Source organism: Ursus arctos, unplaced genomic scaffold, assembly GCF_023065955.2.
Source record: "Ursus arctos isolate Adak ecotype North America unplaced genomic scaffold, UrsArc2.0 scaffold_28, whole genome shotgun sequence".
Lineage (NCBI taxonomy): Eukaryota > Metazoa > Chordata > Mammalia > Carnivora > Ursidae > Ursus > Ursus arctos.
Window position 1 is genome coordinate 7,520,722 of NW_026622963.1, and position 20,965 is coordinate 7,541,686.

At 34.8% G+C, this 20,965-nt stretch overlaps 1 protein-coding gene across 14 annotated transcripts in view; it reads right to left on the minus strand.

The window, feature by feature from the left end:
• The window catches only part of MYO9A (myosin IXA), a 285,328-nt gene that overhangs the window by 85,251 nt on the left and 179,112 nt on the right, over positions 1–20,965 (minus strand). For 8 of the 14 annotated variants that reach the window (XM_057303769.1, XM_026478436.4, XM_044391958.3 and 5 more), the window contains 6 exons: positions 20,234–20,553; positions 18,040–19,644; positions 14,971–15,070; positions 14,251–14,466; positions 5,816–5,928; positions 906–1,048 (listed from right to left, as the gene is read on the minus strand). In XM_057303769.1, coding sequence (XP_057159752.1) covers positions 906–1,048; positions 5,816–5,928; positions 14,251–14,466; positions 14,971–15,070; positions 18,040–19,644; positions 20,234–20,553 — 2,497 coding nt within the window. The remainder of the gene's footprint in view (positions 1–905; positions 1,049–5,815; positions 5,929–14,250; positions 14,467–14,970; positions 15,071–18,039; positions 19,645–20,233; positions 20,554–20,965) is intronic. The other 6 variants (XM_048221939.2, XM_026478440.4, XM_057303771.1 and 3 more) reach the window with 4 other exon arrangements.

The following is a 20,965-nucleotide window of genomic DNA, read 5'->3' on the forward strand; positions in this document are numbered from 1 at the left end:
TCACCCACTCATTACTACACACCCACCTCTGATGTCTATCCATCCCATCACTGTTGAAGATAGCTGCCATCTTTGCATAATGATTAAACACTCTCATACATGCTTGAGCAAAGGGTTGGGGAAAATGGCATAATCATCTAATGCTGGAAATACTGGAACCCTTAGAAAGTTAGTAATTCTAGCATTTAGAAAGGCCAGTTTTCTCAACAAATGAACTATCTGTTGAGTATGTTCAAGTGTGTTACGATTGATGCCCCAAAAATTAAAATAACAGCTACAATTATAAAGTCAGTATAGTATAGCAAATACTTAATATATAGTAGGTACTTAATATATAGCACAGTGGTTAATAATGTGGCCTTTGGAGCTAGGCTACCTAAATTCAAATCTCAGCTCTGTCAACTACAATAAGTACGTAAGGAAATAACTTCTCTGTGCTTCAGCTTTCTCATCTATAAACTGGGAATAATAATCATACCAACACCCCCAAAATTGTGATGATCAATTGAGTTAATATATACAACATGCTTAGTACAGTGCCTTGCACATGGTAAGCACTCAAATATTAGCTGCCATTATCTTAGTTTTTACTAATAATACATATTTGTTAAGTGAATGAATGACAGCTAAATTTTTACACTTTGGAAAACTGAGGCTAACTGAAGATTCATCATCCTTCTTAAAGTTGTTGCTGTTTCACCATTTTGTACCACACTTCCTTGGAACTTCTGTACAATGTAATTTTATAATTATCTTTTACTTAGGGAAAGATTTTACAATTCTGGTCCTATTTCATTAGACTATCTGGCCAACAGGATTGCCATTACAAATACTAGAAGAAGAATGAACTCTCAGAAAGAGTGAACAAACTATAAAGACTATCTCCATCCTCTGTCCATTTTTACCATCTGGAAACTGATGAGCTGGAATCATATCTGAGCCAGCAAGGAATCCTGGAACCTCTGACTGGGTGGCAGCTTTTGCTCGGCTGGTCTTCTTCTCCCCTTGTTTCCCTTTGGCCCAGAATCTCATCTTAGCTCTCTGAGGTCTATTTTTAAAAATAAAGGTAAAAATGGAAATTAGTATGTTGCAATGGCAATATTGGTATATCACTTTGAGCTATATTAAGACCGACCTTTCATGTGTATGACCTCATTTAACCTTCACACTTAAGTTTAATCATATTTAATCTTCAATTTCATATTTAAATTTCAATCTGGAAGGGAGACAGTTTTCTCATCTTGAATACAAGAAATAGTAAGTCCCAAAGATGGTAAATAATTCCCCAAAATGAAATGGCTAAAAAGCAGTGAAACTAAAATTCCAACTCAGGTTTTCTGATTCCTAAACTGCTATCTTTTCATTCTTGTCCTCCTTCCGGCTTGGACTTATAGCATATAAACAACTAACAACAACAAAAATACTTTTTAAAACATCACTGATATCGCATCACTCTAAAACATATTAGTTTACCTTTTGGGGGAGGGGTAATTTCCTTCCATTATTTATTCATAAGTATGCCCATTTTTATATCACTGTAATCATGATGAAGATACAATTTTAAACCTTCCCACTTACCATTATATAATAACGGTTTTAATGTGACTATTTTATATTTAGAGGTTATCAATATTATTAATTAACAAAAGCCACCATTTATTTGAGTTGTTATTTTGTTATAGGCACAAGTGCTTAAATTGGCTTACTTTATTTATAAAAACAACTTTACTTTCAAACTACTATAACCATTATATATGTGAAAACCTGGAGGAATAAACATTAGGTAACTTTCCCAAAATTACACAGTGAGTGATAAAGCTGAAAATGCGTAACTTTGATATACGGCCTCATTCTTAGTGTTTATATACTCTTTCCCATTACATAAATCAAAAACACACCTTAAGATAATAATGACAGCTCACATATACTGACCATATATCACGTAACCTAACCCTATACTAGGAGCTTATTTGTGCATTCGTTTTTTCCTTTGTATATTTACTCAGTCAATCAAAAAAAAAAAAAAATGAGCATCTACCAGGAGCCAGACACTATGCCTTTATGATATACCTAATTTTCATACCTACTGTGGTAAATAGCTCTTATTGTCCTTACTTTTTACACATGAGCAAATCGAGGCTTAGAGGGCTGATGAAGCTGGAAGTTAAAATCAGGTCCATCCAGTTTTGAAACCCATATTGTTTTTTTCGTTGTTCCTTCTTTTTTAAAAGCCTATTACTAAACTTATACATCTCAAGAGTGTAAAGAGAAGTTGTTCTACAAGGCTTATTACAAATGACAGCATCCTTCTGCCATTCTCATTCCTTTTCTGTTCCCTGGAGGTACAGAATTCCTTTTGAATTGATTTAACTGACTTTTTAATATTAACCATACTTATATTGCTGTCATACTTGCAACGCAAGTAATGATTAAGCATGTTCCAACACTTCTGTTCTCCACCCTCCACAAAGACAGGTGTACCCCCAAAAGAATCAAATGGTAATTTCAGTTATCTCAATATACAGTACTTTCTTATAGTAACAGTCACTATTTATTTCTTTTATACAAGTAATATTCACAACTGAGGCACTCATTTCCCTGCATAACCTATTTTCTTCTAGAGTTAATAAGTGTTTTGCTTTACATTTACTCACTTATCTACATACAATTCACCTTGAAATGTTTTCCTTGGTGTACATCTCCTTTCAACATGTTCAAACAAAATAGGTACTCCATTTCTTTAAGAGATCTCTCCCAGAGCTTTCTAGCCTGCTCCAACGGGCATGGTTTCCCTCAATGCTAGTTATACAACCATCATTTGAAAAGCTACTTTCACCATCATCATGGAAATTCCTTTTGTCTCTATTGTTTTACAATGAAATGTCTTTTATAGTATGGGTCTGTTTCCGTCCGTTATATTGGGCAATCACTGGGGCCTTTGAATCTGGAAACTCATGTCCTTCAGTTCTATGAAGCTTATTTGAATTATTTTATGAATGATTTGTCTTCTCCATTCTTTGTTCTGTCCTTCTGGACCTCTCATTAGTGGCTCACCGGATCTCCTGAACTACTCCTCTATTTTCTTTTTTTATTTAAATTCCAGTCAACATACAGTGCAATATTAGTTTCAGGTGTACAAGAATTGTGATTCAACATTTCCATACAACACCCAGTGCTCATCACAAGTGCCCTCCTTCATCCCCATCACCTATTTCACCCATCCCCTACCCCCCTCTCCTAACCATCAGTTTGTTCTCCATAATTAAGAGTCTGTTTCTTAGTTTGTCTCTCTCTCTCCCTCTCTCTCCTTCTCCCATCTGCTCATTTGTTTTCTTTCTTAAATTCAACGTCTGAGTGAAATCATATTGCATTTGTCTTTCTCGGACTTATTTTGCTTATTAGCACAGTATTTTCTAGCTCCATCCACATCACTGCAAATGGCAGGATTTCGTTCTTTTTGATGGCTGAGTAATATTCCATTGTGTATATATACCACATCTTCTTTCTCCATTTGTCAGCCGATGGACACCTGGGCTGTTTCCATAATTTGGCTATTGTAGATAATGCTTCTATAAACATCAGGGTGTATGTGTCCCCTCAAATCAGTATTTTTGTATCCTTTGGGTAAATACCCAGTAGTGCAATTGCTGGGTCATTGGGTAGTTCTATTTTTAACTTTTTGAGGAACCCTGATATTGTTTTCCAGAGTGGCTCCACCAGTTTCCATTCCCACCAACAGTGTAAGAGGGTTCCCCCTTCTCTACATCCTCACCAATACCTGCTGTTTCCTATGCTGTTGATTTTAGCCATTCTGAGAGATGTGAGATGAGATCTCACTGTAGCTTGATTTATATTTCCCTGGTGACAAGTGATGTTGAACATCTTTTCATGTGTCTGTCGGCCATCTGTATGTCTTCTTTGGAAAAATGTCTATTCATGTCTCCTGCCCATTTTTCAATTGGATTGTTCATTTTTTTGAGTGTTGAGTTTTATAAGTTCTTTATATACTTTGGATACTAACCCTTCATCAGATATGTCATTTGCAAATATCTTCTCTCAGAACTAACAAATTCAGTAAAGTCAAAGGACACAAAACCAGTGTACAGAAATCTGTTGCATTTCTATACACCAGTAATGAAGCAGCAGAAAGAGAAATTAAGGAATCAATTACATTTCCAGTTGCACCCAAAATAATAAGATACCTAGGAATAAACCTAATCAAAGAGGTGAAAGACCTGTATTCTGAAACTATAAAAAAATTTATGAAAAAAACTGAAGATGACACAAAGAAATGGAAAGACATTCCATGCTCACAGACTGGAAGAACAAATATTGTTAAAATGTCTATACTACCTAAATCAATTTTCTTTTCTTTTCTCTTCTCTTTGTCTTTTTGCTCAACCTTTTAAGATATGTCCTCAACTTTCTTTCCAACTATTCTTATCGTTTCTTTATGCTATCATATTTTTTATTTTCAAAGGCTTTTTATACTGAATATTTCTCTTTCATGCAGTTATATTTATTTATGCAGAAGGTCTGTTGATTAGTTTCATTTGTCCTTCTGTAAGTTTTCTTTCCTCTGCATAGTTTATTTCTTCCAAGTTGTATTATATCCATTAGTTTTAGTTTCTTTGATATAAAGTGTTTCTTCAAATGTGGTCAAAAGTAGGGTTAAAAAACCAGACACTATTTGGGAAGTTCTCGTATACACTGGTGGAGCTTCCAAACTGATTTTGCTTGTATGATTATCAGACTAGTCCATTTTGTAGGGAGAAATTATGATACCAATATCTCTAGGTCTTTCCCTGAGGGTTGTACAAAAGTCCCAAAGACCTTTTGAACCATCTACTTAGGGCATACGTGTAATGTGAAAACTGAGCGGAAGAAAAAAATAGGAGAATCTTAACATTCAGTATGTAAACATTCACTAAATCTTATTCCAAATATGTACCCAAGTCCTCAAATGTATCTGAGAACCTTCAAAAATAGAGATCTTCTATTTTATCCTTTCCAGAGAATAAATCTCCAGGTTTCTGCTAGGATTGGGGAAGATCAGTCAGCCAGATGCTTCTTTCTCATATTTACCCAGTTGGTTTAGGATTTAGCTTTCTTCTATTAAGACATTTAAAATCTGTCTGTTTACTTTTTGGATTCCACAGTTTTATTGTTGTTGTCTCCAGCTGTTTTACTGTTTGTTGTTGCTTGTCCTGCATAGGTTTTGTCATTTTAGTGATTTTGGAGGAAGAAGTAGAAATTAAATTTATATATTTAATCTGCTATCTCCAGCCATATGTCTTTCTAGTATGGTATATGTTTTTCCCAAAATTTGATCTCTAGCATAATCTGGTCTGGATTTGCATTATCATGGATTATGCCTCTACAGACATTGAGGAAATGGCCTTTAATAGGATTAAGAACCAGAAAGATTTCAATGTAATCTTCAAGTGTTCAGTGAGGGTTAAATTGCCTTATATAACACAATAAAAGACAAAGATATTTACTTGACAAATAAGAACTCCATATTCTCTCTTAAAGGGAACAGAATTATTTCCTGAAAGTCTTTTTTCCAGTTCCATTTGTAAAACACTCATCTCAGAACAGAATCCTGGGAAATATTTTCACTCTCATCTGACTTAAGCTCCTTTCTCTTACAACAAAAAACCACAAGTGATATAATGATTTAAAGACTTCACCCAAATCACATTGCTAAACATACAGAAAGATAAAGCTTGTCATGTAAATCTGAATTATCATGTGCCTGTCACACAGCAGGTACTTAATATTTGTTGAAAAATAGATAAATTTCAAATTATACCTTATATCCGAATCTGAAGTCTTCTGCCTCACTGCCAATTTTGTAATCTCTCCTTGAGACATAGTCTTATGAAGCTTTGCTTCTTCATCAACTGAAGAAAATCGCTGTGATGTCTGTAATAATTACATATATGAAAGACTTTAAAACCAAGTAACTATATCATAACTCTGTAATTTAAACTCAAGTTATAGAATTGAGGATTACATCTATTAAAAATATATAAAAATATATTCACACTGTTCAGCCACTCATTGAAATAAAAGAAGCTACTAAAAATTTTATTAACTTCCTAGAATAATCTGAAGTAAAGAGAACTTCGGCAATGAAATGCTGAATAGGACCTACGAGTTCATGTTTTCTGACAACAGTATCAAGTGGAAAGGTAAAAAAAAAAAAAAAAAAAAAGCCAAAGCCAACTAAAGATACAGACAAAGGATCCAGGATCTGATAAATCTAGAGCACTAAGTGTAGTTTTTCATGCCTACTTTTATGTGTCCCTACAAGTAATAATTACTTTTATGGCCTAACTTGCTACTTTAGATTCTTATTTTACCTAGTCAAGGATTTAAGAAATTTATTTTTATAAATTTATAAATTTAAGAATTACGGCCTAACTTGCTACTTTAGATTCTTATTTTACCTAGTCAAGGATTTAAGAAATTTATTTTTATAAATTTATAAATTTAAGAAAAAAATAAATTTAAGAAAAGCTAGAACACAGGAAAATAAAAAAAACCAAAGGACCAAACAATTAAAGATCATTATCACCACTAATGGTCTAAAATATAAACAACTTACATTAAACTGGGACCTGAATTTCAATTGGCAATTTTTGTTCCATTTATTTACAATGTGCCCCTTTGAAGAAAATCCCATTCGGAAGAGAAAATTTCTTGTTACCTATTCAAATCCTTTCCTAACATTTCATTTTCTATAATTATAATATCTTTTCTTTAGCCTTTAGTCTGCTAAAACAGGGACCTGTTTATCCTCTTGCCTGAAACAACCAAAAATAAAAACAAAAACAAAACAAAAACCCAGACAAAATAGTAAGAACCAGCAGTTATCAAGATGATGGACAGTTATCCTTGGGAGAGGGGAAACAAAGGAAATGAGTCCTTCTTCTGCCCCAGCTTAGTGACTTGAGACAGTTTCCAGGCTGTGACACAGAAAGGGGGTTCCAGGTGAACCCTGGCAGACTTTCTGAGTTGAACACACGAAGTTGAAAGTCCAGAGAGACTAGAGACCAAAAGAGAGAGAAAGAAAGAGTGTACTGAAGAGGGAAGAGATGCACAAATAAAGAACTCTGGAGATCTTCAGAGGGTATTTAGCTGAGTACTTACTAATCAACACTTCTTTGTCAGACAACTACCCAAGATCAGGCAAAGGACCACCTGAAAGGATTCAGGTAATAGTGCCCAGCACTTACAAAGTGCCTGTGCCCAAGAGTCCGAATATGTAACTTTATGATTCCCAGGGTATTGGGTGAACTATGTAGCAGGATCTTGCCTCAACAGTCAAGAGTAAGTGATAGTCAAAAATAAGCCCTAGGTGAACAACTGCTCTGTTTGGACCTAACAAATCTTAACTTAATAAAAATTGTATATAAAGTGTACAAAATGATTTGATTTACATATACATATTAAAATGATTACTGCAGTCAGACTGATTAACATAACATCTCTTCCCATTGTTTCTTTCTTTCTTTTTCTTCTTTTTTTTTTTTGGTGGTGACAACACCTGAAATCTACTCTTAGAAAATTTCCAGATTCAATACAATGAGAATAACAAATATTAAAAGGAAGACCTAATTGCTTAGGAACAAACTGCTTCCAGAACCAAGCTCTGAAATATTACTGGAACATAACAGTCTCAAGAATATTAATCAAATACAAAAGTATCCAGCACTCAACAAGACAAAGTTTACCATGTCAGGCATCCAATAATAAATAACTAAGCATACAAAGAAATACGACTGGCAAGGAGGAGAAAAAGTCACTCTATCTATAGTGACTCAAAACGGACACAAATATTGAGTACTAGGAGATCAGAGAACTAACCAAAGGGAAAGGACTTAAAACTGCATGTGATTCAAGGGGACATATTTTTAAAGGCACTGCTTCTGAGGAAAATGAAGGTGAAAAGGAATGGAGAGGTGCCTTTGGACACTGAGTAGTGAAGAGGAAAAGAAGCAGAACAGGAAAATTTAGAATCTAGCAAGGCAAAACAGAAGCAAAAATGGAGGACACAACATTGCCTCCAACACACAACACTGCCTCCAACACACACACACACACACACACACACACACACACACACAGAGAGAGAGAGAGAGAGAGAGAGAGAGAGAGAACTAACAGACTCCAAACAGGCTGCCTGCAAAAGAAACTTTTCCTTTTTACACTGACAGAAGGAAGAGGAAGCTCTTGAAGTCAAGTTACTTATAAACTATCCCAAATGCACAACATGAATAAATTAAGACAAATAAAATCTACACAAGCTACAATAAGAAAACAAAAAGAAAATTAGAACCAAAACAACTTAGATAATTAACCCATCTCCCACCAAACAAACATACACAAACCAAGCATGAAGCAGAAAACTGTAAATAAAAAATGAATTATATCAACTCATATATATGAAACACCATACTGAATCAGAAATTCAAAACTTAAAAAGAGAAACAAGCCCCTCCCAACTTCAATAAAAACCAGGAACAATGAAGGGAATTGAATGAACTCAGGAAAGAAATCACAAGATAGTGAAGAATAACTTAGAAGATGCCCAAGGGAGAAAAAATACAAATGCAGACTTAAAGGGGCTGAACAAAGGCAGGAATATAATAAAGAATGCAAAGTAGTATAAAGAAATGAATAAAAAAGAGTCAAGAGAGAAGGTAAGATTGAGATGGTAGATGGGAAAAGAAGGAAAACTTATTTATAATTGGGAGTTCCTAAACAAGAAAAACAAAACAATGGGACACAATATTTAAAATTGTAATCCATGAGAGTATTTCAAAAATAAGGCAAAACCAGATTTTATATATATTTTTTGTGCATTGGATCTGTCTTATATAGAGAATGTTGTGTTGAAGTTTCCTCTTATTCATTCTGAATTGTGGCTTTTGGTATTAAAAGTGTCCTTTGTTACATTCAATGCTTTTGCTTGAATTCTACTTAAATCATAATATCACAGCCTATGTTTTCTTAATTATTTCCATTTGCCTGGAATACTTTTTCTCACCCTTTTATTTTTAGCCTTTCTGGATACTTTTGTTTTACATGTGTTTTGTACGCAGTATAGTTGGTTTATTCTGTGAGCCAAATTAAAAAATTTTTTGCCTTATCGATTGAGTTAAATCTATTCCTATTTATTGATATAAATGATGCAGTCTCAATTATCTTTCTTATAATTTTATGTTATTATTATGTGTCATTAAATTTGCTGTATGTTACTTTTTTTGCTGTTTTACTTTTTAAAATTTTTGATATGGGGGTTTTCTTTTTCTGTTGGTTTGTATATGACTTTTAAAAATGCCTTAATTTACTGTATTTTAATTTAACCAATTATTCTCAAGTTAGTCATTTATAATAATATTTTTTAATTCTCACCTATTTTGACACAACTATTGATGAATTATTCTTGTCTCTACTTTTCCTCTCCCTTCTGTTTTTTAGGCTTTTATTTCTACTTTGTCAGAACATTTAATTTTACATATTATTTTACTCTAGTCCCCACCTTTGTTTTTTGCCTTAGATTGATTAAATATATTAAATGATCACAGCAAATATTTTGCTCTAGTTTCTGTATTTATCTCTTGATTGGATATAGCTCTGCTTCTAGTACATTACTCAGGAAGGCTCATATATATGGAATTCCCCAAGTTCTTTCTATAGCGTTGATATTTGAAGGGACATCTTGGCTATGTATAAAATCCTTGATTCATACTTTAATTCATACTTGATTCATACCTAAGTTTTTTGAAAATGCTATTTTATGTCTTATTTGTTATTTTTGTTAAGTCTGTTACCAGTCTAATTCTCTTATGCTTATGAAGAGTTATTTGATCTTTTCACTTGGGAGACTGTCAGAATTTTTTTCTTTATATCCGAAATTTAGGATATGTCTTCAAGCCTATCATCACAAATGAATTATCCCATATACCTGCAGGGCCGTGTGTGTGTGTGTGTGTGTGTGTGTGTGTGTATACATAATTAAATTTATATATCTTCTAGAAAAATAAACACTTAATACACATCAGAATAAACAAGATACATCTGAAGTAGTGATCAGAAGAAAATTCACAGCCTTCAAAACCTGCATCAATAAAAATAACTTAAATAAATGAATTAAATTCCCCCCACTTAAAAGGGAGAAAATACAGTAAATTTTTTTAAAAATAAGGAAATAAATAATAAAGGTAAAAGCAGAAATCAATGGAGAATGGGTATGGGGGAAACTAGGCATAATAAATAAATCAAAATCCTATTATTTTGGAAAAAAGTAACAGCAAAGACAAATGACTAGCTAACTTGAAAAAAAGGGAAAAAACACAAATGTACAAAATATGAAATGACAGAAGGGAAATAATCATTGAAACAGAATTTTTAAAAATCATGAGACTAATTTCCAGACTTCTATGCAAATAAATCTGAAAAGTTAGATGAAATGAGTAATTTCATAAGAAAAAATTATTTACCAAAATTGACTCTATTAGACAGAAAGCTTACAAGACTAATTTCTCTAGAAGAAATACAGTTAATTACCAAGGAATTACGCCATAAAAAATCCCAGATGGTTTCACAGGGAAATTCTACCAAATCTTTAAAGAGCAGAGAGTTGTGATGCTATTAACCTCCCCTAACTTTTGGGGGGAGAATAAAATACACATATAAATATTAAGTGTAGGGGCACCTGGGTGGCTCTGTCAGTTAAGCATCTGACTTCAGCTCGGGTCATGAGCTCAGGGTCCTGGATTCAAGCCCTACATTGGGTTCCCTGCTCAGCGGGGAGTGTGCTTGTCTCTCTCCCTCTGCCTCTCCCCCTGCTTGTGCTCTCTCTCCCTCTTTCAAGTAAATAAATAAAATCTTTTAAAAAGAAATTAATTAGGGCTCACGGTGACTAATGTAACATAATAAAAAATTTTTTTCAAAAATTATTTTAAAAAAGAAATTAACAATAAATTTATAGATAGATAAATACTAAGTATATTCAACAGTACAGCTGCTGCACTGGGAATGCCAATACAAATCTTTTATGTCATAAACTGTTCAATATCAACCAGATTTCCAATTTGTAAGAACTTTCTCAAAATCACCAGCCCAGGTTCTAAAATTCTATAAACATCCTCTCTTTGCTTCCCCATTCTGAGAAATTCCTAAGACCTGGTCAAGGTAGATTTCCCTACTGTAAAATAAGCTAAAAAACTTAGCCTTGATCAATCAACAGGTTTTTCTGGCAGTTTTTTGGTGAGTGAGCAGTGGAGAGAAGGAAAATTCAACACAGATAAGGACTGGAGAATATTTCAGATAATAACAAACAGAAATAGGAATATAAGAAGTGACAGCAACAAAATAAAAATTATTTTTAAAAAAGTGATGGCAGTTTGGGGGATAAAATGAGAAATTTATCATTCTGATGATAAAGAAGACAAATTGTGGGGAGAGCTACTTGGGAGTCATGACCATAGAGATGATCGCTTTCTGTCTAGGGATGACAGAGGAATATACCAATATATACCAATTCTACTAATGATGCTACCTATACCAACTCCACTAATAAGGAAAAGAAATGATGTGACTAACTCACTTACCATCTAGAATACTGAGAGACTAAAAAGCTATACGAAAACCACCTTAAAAATATTATGTGGCAGAACATGTCACTCTTCTTGGGTAAAAGCCAACAGAGTGGATATAAGAACTGAGTAAGAGCAGCATCTGGAGATTAAAGTTATTCAAATGGCCGAATTAAAGGCAGAAAGTTAAAAAAAAAACAAAACACCACCAAAGTTATAAGGAAGGCAACTGCTACTCTTGTCTCTACTCCTCCTAACGGTAACAACTAATTAATGACTGGTGAATTCAGGAGGTAATGCTTATCAAATCCTCTTCAGGTAATTCATTTGTAACTATCTTTATCCCATTAGATCAATTACTTCACAACTGGAAAGGTCAGATGGCTTCTTCCAAGATCAAATAACACTCTTTTTAGCAAATGTCAGAGTGACAGGATCACTTTGTCCAGAAAAAAAAAAAAAAAAAAAATCCAGTTTTTAAAAATCCATGTGCCTAGAAAATCAAGCGTATTTAAAATCCTGGAGCTATCTGAATTTTTGACAATTCAGTAGATCCCATTTACAAACAATCAGTCTTTACAACATCAGAGAACATTAGAACATGGCAAAATTTCAAAGATAAACAGAAATACACTTTAACTGTTCCTACCCTTTCCACCCCCCCAACCCCAGTAAGTATCTATCAGCATATTCTAGAAAGCAAAGCTTCTTCATGCAAGTGTCCACCAGAAACAAACACCACCACCTGTTCCTAAAATCGCTAGTGATGAAACAGAAGGACAGTGAGGAAGCTGGAGAAGGGACTATATACACTGTGCAGGGAGGCAGAGTGCTCTACAACTACTGGCATGCAGTGACCGTCAAGCAGGTGAACAGAATCACAGGCAGAGGCTACCAGCTAGAACCCTTAAAGGGGCGGAATGCTCCAAGCAAAAAGCCCAACTTCCTGTTTATCTCATTAAGAGTTTCCAGTGAGGAAGAATTCTACCACCAAAAGGACTAAGGTTTGTAACAAAGAAAACTCTCAGGAACAAAACAGCAATTACAAATGCTAAGTTCTTCCACAAATGAAAAATCTATGTATACTTTAGAGAATAATTTAAGTGTACTCCCTATTTACAATAAAAAAAAGCAATACTTTTTGTTAAAATTAATTGTTCTATAATATAATTTCATCTTTAACTACTAATCATATTGTAGAGTATGTTTCTTTATTTATAACTCAAAAACAGGGCACCTCCAAAATGGAGTTTATTTTACCCTACACCGAAGACAGGGCTTTGGCTCTAATTACATATATTAATGGATATACATATTATTTCCAATTTTTACAATCCCACAGTTTAGCTCAGGGTAATGACTCATTTATCTAATTAGAGAACTTGTCATACATTGTTCTGTTTTCCTGTTTTCTTTTTCTTAGAATATCTCATACTATCATTTAGAAACGGGATATTTCTAACTGAAGATAAAGACAATGAGAGCATTTTGGAAATTAGCAGAAAATTTAATTCTTTGGCACAGTTTAAAACAGTTCAAAGATAAAATACCTAATATGTCAAAAGAAGACCAACCTAAAATTTTCCTACCATAATGAATAGATACTAAGGAAGAACATTAGAAATCCAACTTAATTAAGGATATGCATGGAAATAAAATGCATACATCACTCCACTTGATCAGTGATGTTTTTAGTACATATTAGACATACAGAGTCCTTATATTAATGTATTTTCCAGGACAATTCCAAAATCAAACATTTTATATCCATACATACATTTATACTTGTCGAACTATATATTCTTATTTTGGTTGAAATATGATGATAAAGCTATATCCTTAGTCAAATATTTTGACTAAGTGCTTTATTCAAATATAATTCCAATGTTATAATTTGTGGTTAATACAAATTCACATTATATATAGCCTTCTACCTGACCAGGTTGGTCCAAGAAAACATTTTTGGCATTGCTCACTAAATTTTTTTTAAAATTCATGTTTATCTTCTATTACTAAAAAAATGGGGGAGGGGAAGCAAGTTTAAAGGAAAAAAAAAAAAAAGGAAGAGAGAGTACCATTTCAGTTAAAAGCAACTGGATTATTTAACATATAGCCTATTCACTAGACCAAGGATCAATCAGCAAACTATGGCCAGCACATCAAATACAGCCCACTGCCTGTTTCTGTAAATAGTCTTACTGGAACAAAGCCCTGCCCATTTATTTACTTATTGTCTATGGCCATTTTCACTCTACAGTGGCAGAGTTAAACATATGGAATAGAAACTACAGAACCCACAACATCTAAAACATTTACTATCTGGCCCTTTACAGAAAAAAAAGTGAGGGCCCTTGCTCTAGACCTCTGAAGATACAACAGAAAATGTCTACATTAGTGCTAAATTAAATAACCTTAATTTTCCGTAATTTATGATTTGACATATACTGTTAAAGTGCCCTTTATCTGAATCCTATTAAATTAAGGTTTAGCTTTGTTGCTGTGTTCACTGAGGTTTCCCATGTACAAACCATTATACGAGGAAGAAGCTGTGAAGGTTAGCTTTAGATTAGCAAAGGCTATTCACTATTCCCATCAGATTTGTTTGTTGCCTATTTTTCTTATATTGCCGTAAAATTACCATTTCGGAGTCACTGTGAGAGGCCTGACCCAGGCTGGATGCAGGCCCTAGCTCACAGTGAGAAGCTTGGTCAAGGGAGAGAAGGGGCTCAATAATGTCATCGTAATCATCTTCCTCTGTATCCCCCTCCCCATCGGCAAAAGTACCTCTAGTCAAGAAATCGGAGCGCGTCCGCGCCATTCGAGCTTTCTTTTTATGGGCCGGTCTGGCAACCTGCTTGACCAAATGATAAAACAAATAACACAACAATGTTTTGTTTTGGTTTTTTTGGAGATGATGCCAGTGAAAGACAGAGAGCTCATGAATTTCTTGAAACATCCCTCCACCCCACTAGTAGCATCCTTTCTACTAGAAGTGACGGAGATAACCAAAAGCAATCTATATACATTACTCTGGACAAAGGACAAAAATGGAAGCTAAATCTACACTGTTCTTCATAGCCAAGAAATCATCTTTCACTGCCATAATATGTCACCAAAGCCACTTGCATAAATTGCCTTCTTTTTAAGCAACATCTTTTTTGAAAACTTAATCTGGGATTTTAGTCAACATTCCCTCCCTGAAGTACACCTCCTTAAGTATAACAGACTTAACTCATGGCTTCTTTCGCATAAACACTTAGGAGTAAATGCATAAATGAGGGCTCTACCTATAAGAATAATAATTTCCAAAATAGGTGCATCTATTTTGCATAAAAGATAGATAAAATCCAATACTTACCTCTCCTTGGCCCGGCCCAGTTAACTTCACAGGTTTCCAAGTTGATTCATCTTGTTTACGGAGTTGAGGATTTCCACTGTTTAAGGCTTCCTTGTTGACACTTAGGATAATAAACAACAGGATTACAATTCAATTCCTAGCAGATATCCCATGGCAGCAGTCTTAAAGTACAGCATGAAATATAGCCTAACAAGCCAAGTCAAAGAATTCTAGCAAATTACATAAATATTTCCAGATCTTATTCAATTCCCAAAACAACATATCAATTTTTTTCTACTTACATATTACATAATTAACAGTATTATCAAGAATTGACATATGTGACTGGATTACTAGAGGTCTGTCCCTGATAATCACTGGGTATATTCCACTACGACATATGTTTAAGAATAGCAGCAGCAGAAATAGCTCAAGAAAAGGAAGGGATTTGATGATAAGGGAAAACGCTATATCCCCAAATCTTTAGAATTAGTTTTAGAAGGACCTTTTATTCTAATCATTATAAAATACCTGATAAGTAACTATCAAATGATATAGATCCCATTACTTTGTTTTATACTGAGATGGTTCCTATTGGTTAGCAAATTTTCTTTCTGAAACCTCTCTGCTTCCATCTACTATCTTAGTTTTAAAACTTTGTTATACGGAACAAAATCAACACTAGCAGGATAACAAATTGTTATCAAGTTAATGGAGTTATGCCATACAGAAGTGTTACCTTGTGAAAACTTAATTTTGCTTGAATAACCACACAATGTGACTACTTTATCATTAAATTCTTTGTTGAAATGGATATCTGATGAAAATCTGAATAGAACCCAGAACTTTCATGGCCCCAATTACCTATATTTACTCAGTACCATGAGTCTTAAAATTTATCAACAACATATTGCTAATCTCTCCTTAGCAGAACTATAAGCTCACTGAGACTCATACCTTATCTTCTAGCATAGTGCTGGGTTTAAAGTAGACACTAACTTATAATACAAGTTGGCAGACTAATTGCTCTATCATTCAAAATTTTCCATTTAATTTTTACAAATGAAGACCTAGGGTTGTAAGAGGTTATCTTGTCCTTTGCCCTATGCAACGAATCCTAAAACAAACCTAAATAGATGGCAATCTTTCCTAGCTACAGGCTTCTCAGAGATTTCCCTTTTTGACCAATGTATGATTAAATCTAGCAATCCTAGGCTCTCCTAAAAGATTCCCTTTTATTAAAATCTCTTTTGCCACAGTTGAGCCTATTGGTCTTTGCTTTGTTCTCAAAAGAGGGAAACAATTAACAGGACCTTTGACAGCACCTGACAACCCTAGCCAACTTTAAACTCACAGCATTTTCTTTAGATTTCTCCATGATTTCCTTTTTGTTCTCCTTCATTAACCAGTTGAAGACCACTATGCACTCATCTATGGCACAGTAAGAACACCAACCTTACTTCCTAATCATGAAACTCAACAGTGATTCCTAATCATGAAACTCAAGTTCTATTCCCAGCTATTTCTCAGTATGTGACCTTGAACAAGTCATTTCACCTCTGTGGGCCTCAGTGATCTCATCTATAATATGTGGGAACTGGACAAAATAATTGAGAAACACCAACATTTATGATTCTATAAAATGTAACAAGATTTGAAGTATGAATGCTACGTAAGCTTTCACATAAAACAACCTAATATATAATCATTTTGAAGATAAGTAGATCTTAATGAAGTAAAGCAAACTAGATCAAGTAGCCTTAAGACTGTTTATCTTTGAAAATGATAAAAGGAGCTTACAAGAACTCACGAGAATGATTAATGTTTTTGAAATCGATAAGTAAGCCTTCTACAGAACACATTCATGGATCCTACACACACACACACACACACACACACACACACACCCCTCACATCACTAAACTTAATCAGAATGACAGGAAATAATGTTTTTAACACTGTGATGGGCTTATATATGCTACACAAGGTCTTTGAACTTTGGGGCAATCTCTAGGTTAATGGGCAAGTATAGGACCTCAAACTGTCATTTAGTCCAACTGCATTTCATAATACCATACAAAAATCCCTGACGGAAAAATATCAATGATCTCTTCCTTGTACTTACAAAAGGTCTATAAAGTATGTACATAATTTTAAAGACTGAAAGATTAAAAGCTCAAGCTATGATAAGAGAGAAAAGGTTATTTTCACAGTAAATGGGAAATTTAACTTTTTTTATCCCTAAGATATACATACCCTCTTTTTACTTAAACACTGACATTCTCCCACAAGAACTAAAAGAATCCACTATATACAAAGACTTAATACAAATGTCTTAAATTTTATCATCTTTGTTTTTATGTTCCACCTAAAAAGGGCTTTTCTCATGGTGACCACTAGTTAAGAAAATTTAAAAGTATAAAGAACTTCCACTTATATGAGCCATCTACTTAAGTAGTCAAACTCTTAGAAAGTAGAATGGTGGTTGCCAGGAGCTTGGAGTAAGGGGAAAGGAGAGTAGCTGTTCAATGGGTAATCAGAGTTTCTTTTGCAATATGAAAAAGTTCTAGAGATCCAGCGCACAACAATGTGTCTACAGTTAACATTTGTCCTGTACAATTAAGAATGGTTAAGATGGTAAATTGCATTCTTTTTGTGTTTTTTTACAACACAAAAAAAGTATAAAGTACTTAATGAAGACCATAAATAGGCTAATCACAGGGACAAAGTACATTAACTTTAAAGACTGACACTAACAAGGTTGGACTTGCCACACCTGAGAGATCTAGGGCAACCAGCATTTGCTGAATGCCTGCTGTTTACAGGCACTGTACTGCCCTTCACAAATGCTTTCTCACTTAATGAGGAGGAACCAAAAAACTCTGTGCTTAGTCAAAGATTTCTATGGTATAATTATATTCAATTTCAGGTACCTGCTAGAGTCAACAATTAAGGATTTTTTTTTTACACAGAGAAAATGGCTAATTTCAGTAGCACCCATACAAATAGCTGAGGTAGATTAAGGCACCTTAACAAAATTCTCCAAAAAGTTTCCCATTTATACATAAAATAAATAAGCATTTCACTTACAGGGAAATACTCATATTATCCTTTGGCGTGAAGAAAATAACCCTAGTAGTTCCATCTCTGGAAGGCTCATCAGATTTGTGGCGATAAGACTGAGTTGGTCTATGGTGTTCTCTTTTTGAAATACGATTATTAGAAAGTTTACAGGCTACATTCAGTTGGGTGCACATTCTGTCTGTCTTGGATAATTCCTTGGTAGTAGCAGATTGGCATGGGCCTCCTTTCCTCTCAAAGAACAAGGTGACAGGTCGGTCCTTCCGGGGTAGGTGAGCAGAAGGACTGTCTCTTGGACGAAGAGCTACATCTTTTACAGTTACTGATGGAGGCCCTACTACATTGGGTTCTTCCTTATTTGGGGTATTCAGAATGAGAAGAGAGGATGGCCTCTCTACTCTTTGCTCTGATGGATGGAAAGATGGTGCCAGGAAGGACTCCCCAGTTCTTGGCTTTTCAATTGTCTTGAAGGCTTTACGCTCCTTCTCTAAAATATCTGTTTGCTGACGAATCTGTTCCATCATCTCTTTTTCATTCTGTTGCTGCAACTGCTTTTGCCTTTCTTCCTTCTCAATGTTTAGCTTTTCTAACTTCTTCAGCACAGTATTAGAAGAATCTGTATTCAAAGATGTAACAACTTGATTTTCTCCTGGGAAGTGGTACTTTCTGGATTCCCTGTTGATATCCAAAGTAAGAGTTGAAAGTGTTTCTTCACTTTCTAATAGCTTGTTTCTCTGGATACTTGTATCTAGTTGGGAACTTGTTTTCAGTGGGTCTTGTTGAGGAATATAAAAAAATGTAGGCAAACTATTTGAAATAAAGGGGTCCCTCAGCTGTGGCTTACAGGTAATAGATTCAGAACTGCAAACCAGTTTTTCCTTCGTAGTCCCATTCTTCAAATGCACTGAGTCAGAGGGTGCCCCCTTTTCAATCAATGTATAGTTAGTCTCACTTGAGGCACTGAGGGCATTGTTCTGTGAATCAAATTTTGGACTGCTAGATATTTTAGGTGATTGAAACTGCAAGTCTCCTTCATCTAAAATTATGGACTCCAGTTTGCTCTTTTGGCTTTCCTCACAACTCAGAAGTTCCAAGCTTCCTTGAGAGCTCTCACTGTCAGGTGTACCCTGTAGAGACTGAAGGCCTTCAGGTATCAGTTCTGTAGACCATCTACGTTCCTCCGAAGGAGACATGCCACCAAGAGAACGAACTTTCAACAATTCTAAACTAAATATAGCTTGCTCTAGTTCTCTCATTCTCCGACTTTCTCTTTTGGCCCGACCTACTTTTTTCTGGTGGAGATCCTCCAAGGACTTAGGTCTCTCTCTTACAATCACTTCTTCCTGCAAGTCTACACCACTTTGGCTTCTGGCTCTCTCCTGTCGCTTGTTTGGGGACTCTTTCAAGCAGTCCATTGAACTTTCCTGGCTAATTCGATTACTCTCTATCACAGATTTACATTCCTCTATAGCTTTTACTCTGTTGTCAAAGGAACAATCCTCCCATTCTGAAGGGTCTGAACCCTGAATTTCCAGAGCTCCAGATGGCTCAGTATTTGCCAATCCAAGTTCTAGTTTTGTTTCTTTCAGTCTTTGTTCTTTTAAAACTTTAAATCTATATAAAAACAGGGAAAAATGGGTTAGAGATATCTTCTAGTTACTACTGGAGAGAATACATTTTACTGAGAATTTAAGAAATAAATGGAAAGTTTCAGATTTTTCTTCTTAAGCTAACTTGGATGCACATTTCATAATTACATTTCTATGAGTGAGATGATATTTTATTAAGTGCATTATTTCTAATAGGGCACTCTAGTCAAAACATAAATTAACTCAGAAGTAAAGCTCTCATCTAAAAAATATCTTTTAAGATAAACTTTAAAATGAAATTAAAGTTTCTAAAGGTAGAAACAACTGAATACTGCCAATTTTTAAAGACTCAACCGAATGTAAAAGTTAACTCTTGGCAGTTGTAACCACAGACCATGTAGGTTTTCAATCCAATTTAATTCAATAAACATCTATTTGGCTTCTATTATAGACCACACAATGTGGGTTAAAACAGCTAGGAGTATCACAGCCTAGTGGAGAAGACAAAACATACATAACCAATTCTAATAGAAGTTAGGCAAGTGTTAAAGCAGAGATATAAACAAAACACTTGGGAAGAGAGAAGGAGAAATTATCATAGCAACAAAGATTACCTTTGTCTTGCTCTGAATCCTCTACATATTGATTGCAAAAGGATAATTTTGTTCCTTTGTTCTTGATACCTCTTACTTTCCCTGTAGCCTTTCCATCTTGCCTGAATGCAGACAGCAGCCACGTGTCTCCGTCTATAATGTTCCTTCCATCTCTGCTGGATGATGATGGCTGCAGTCCGGAGCTCCAAATACCGTTGCCTCTCCCAGTGAGCGCGCCAGGAAGCCTGGAGAAGAGTGGCCGCACTAGCCATAACTAAAGCATCTTTCTGCACAGCTACATTTCTGACTTGCTTCTGATTCAGGTAATTCTTCCAGAATCGCTGTGGGGAAAAAAATAAAAACTGTTTTACTTTATACCATATTTTCACAGAAAAAAAGAATTATGATGTCACAATTAAGGATAAGAGGCTAAAGAGTTAAACTGTGCATGATTAAAGTAGGAAAAAAAAAGTTTTTCTTTTCCAGATATGCTTGGCTAAAACAACTATTTTAGAAAATATAACCTCAATGAAGTTAATTACAGAACTTAAAATAATTTAAAAATTTTTGATGCTTTATGGGGCGCCTGGGTGGCTCAGTCGTTAAGCGTCTGCCTTTGGCTCATGGCGTGATCCCAGCGTTCTGGGATCGAGCCCCACATCAGGCTTCTCCGATGGGAGCCTGCTTCTTCCTCTCCCACTCCCCCTGCTTGTGTTCCCTCTCTCGCTGGCTGTCTGTCTCTGTCAAATAAAT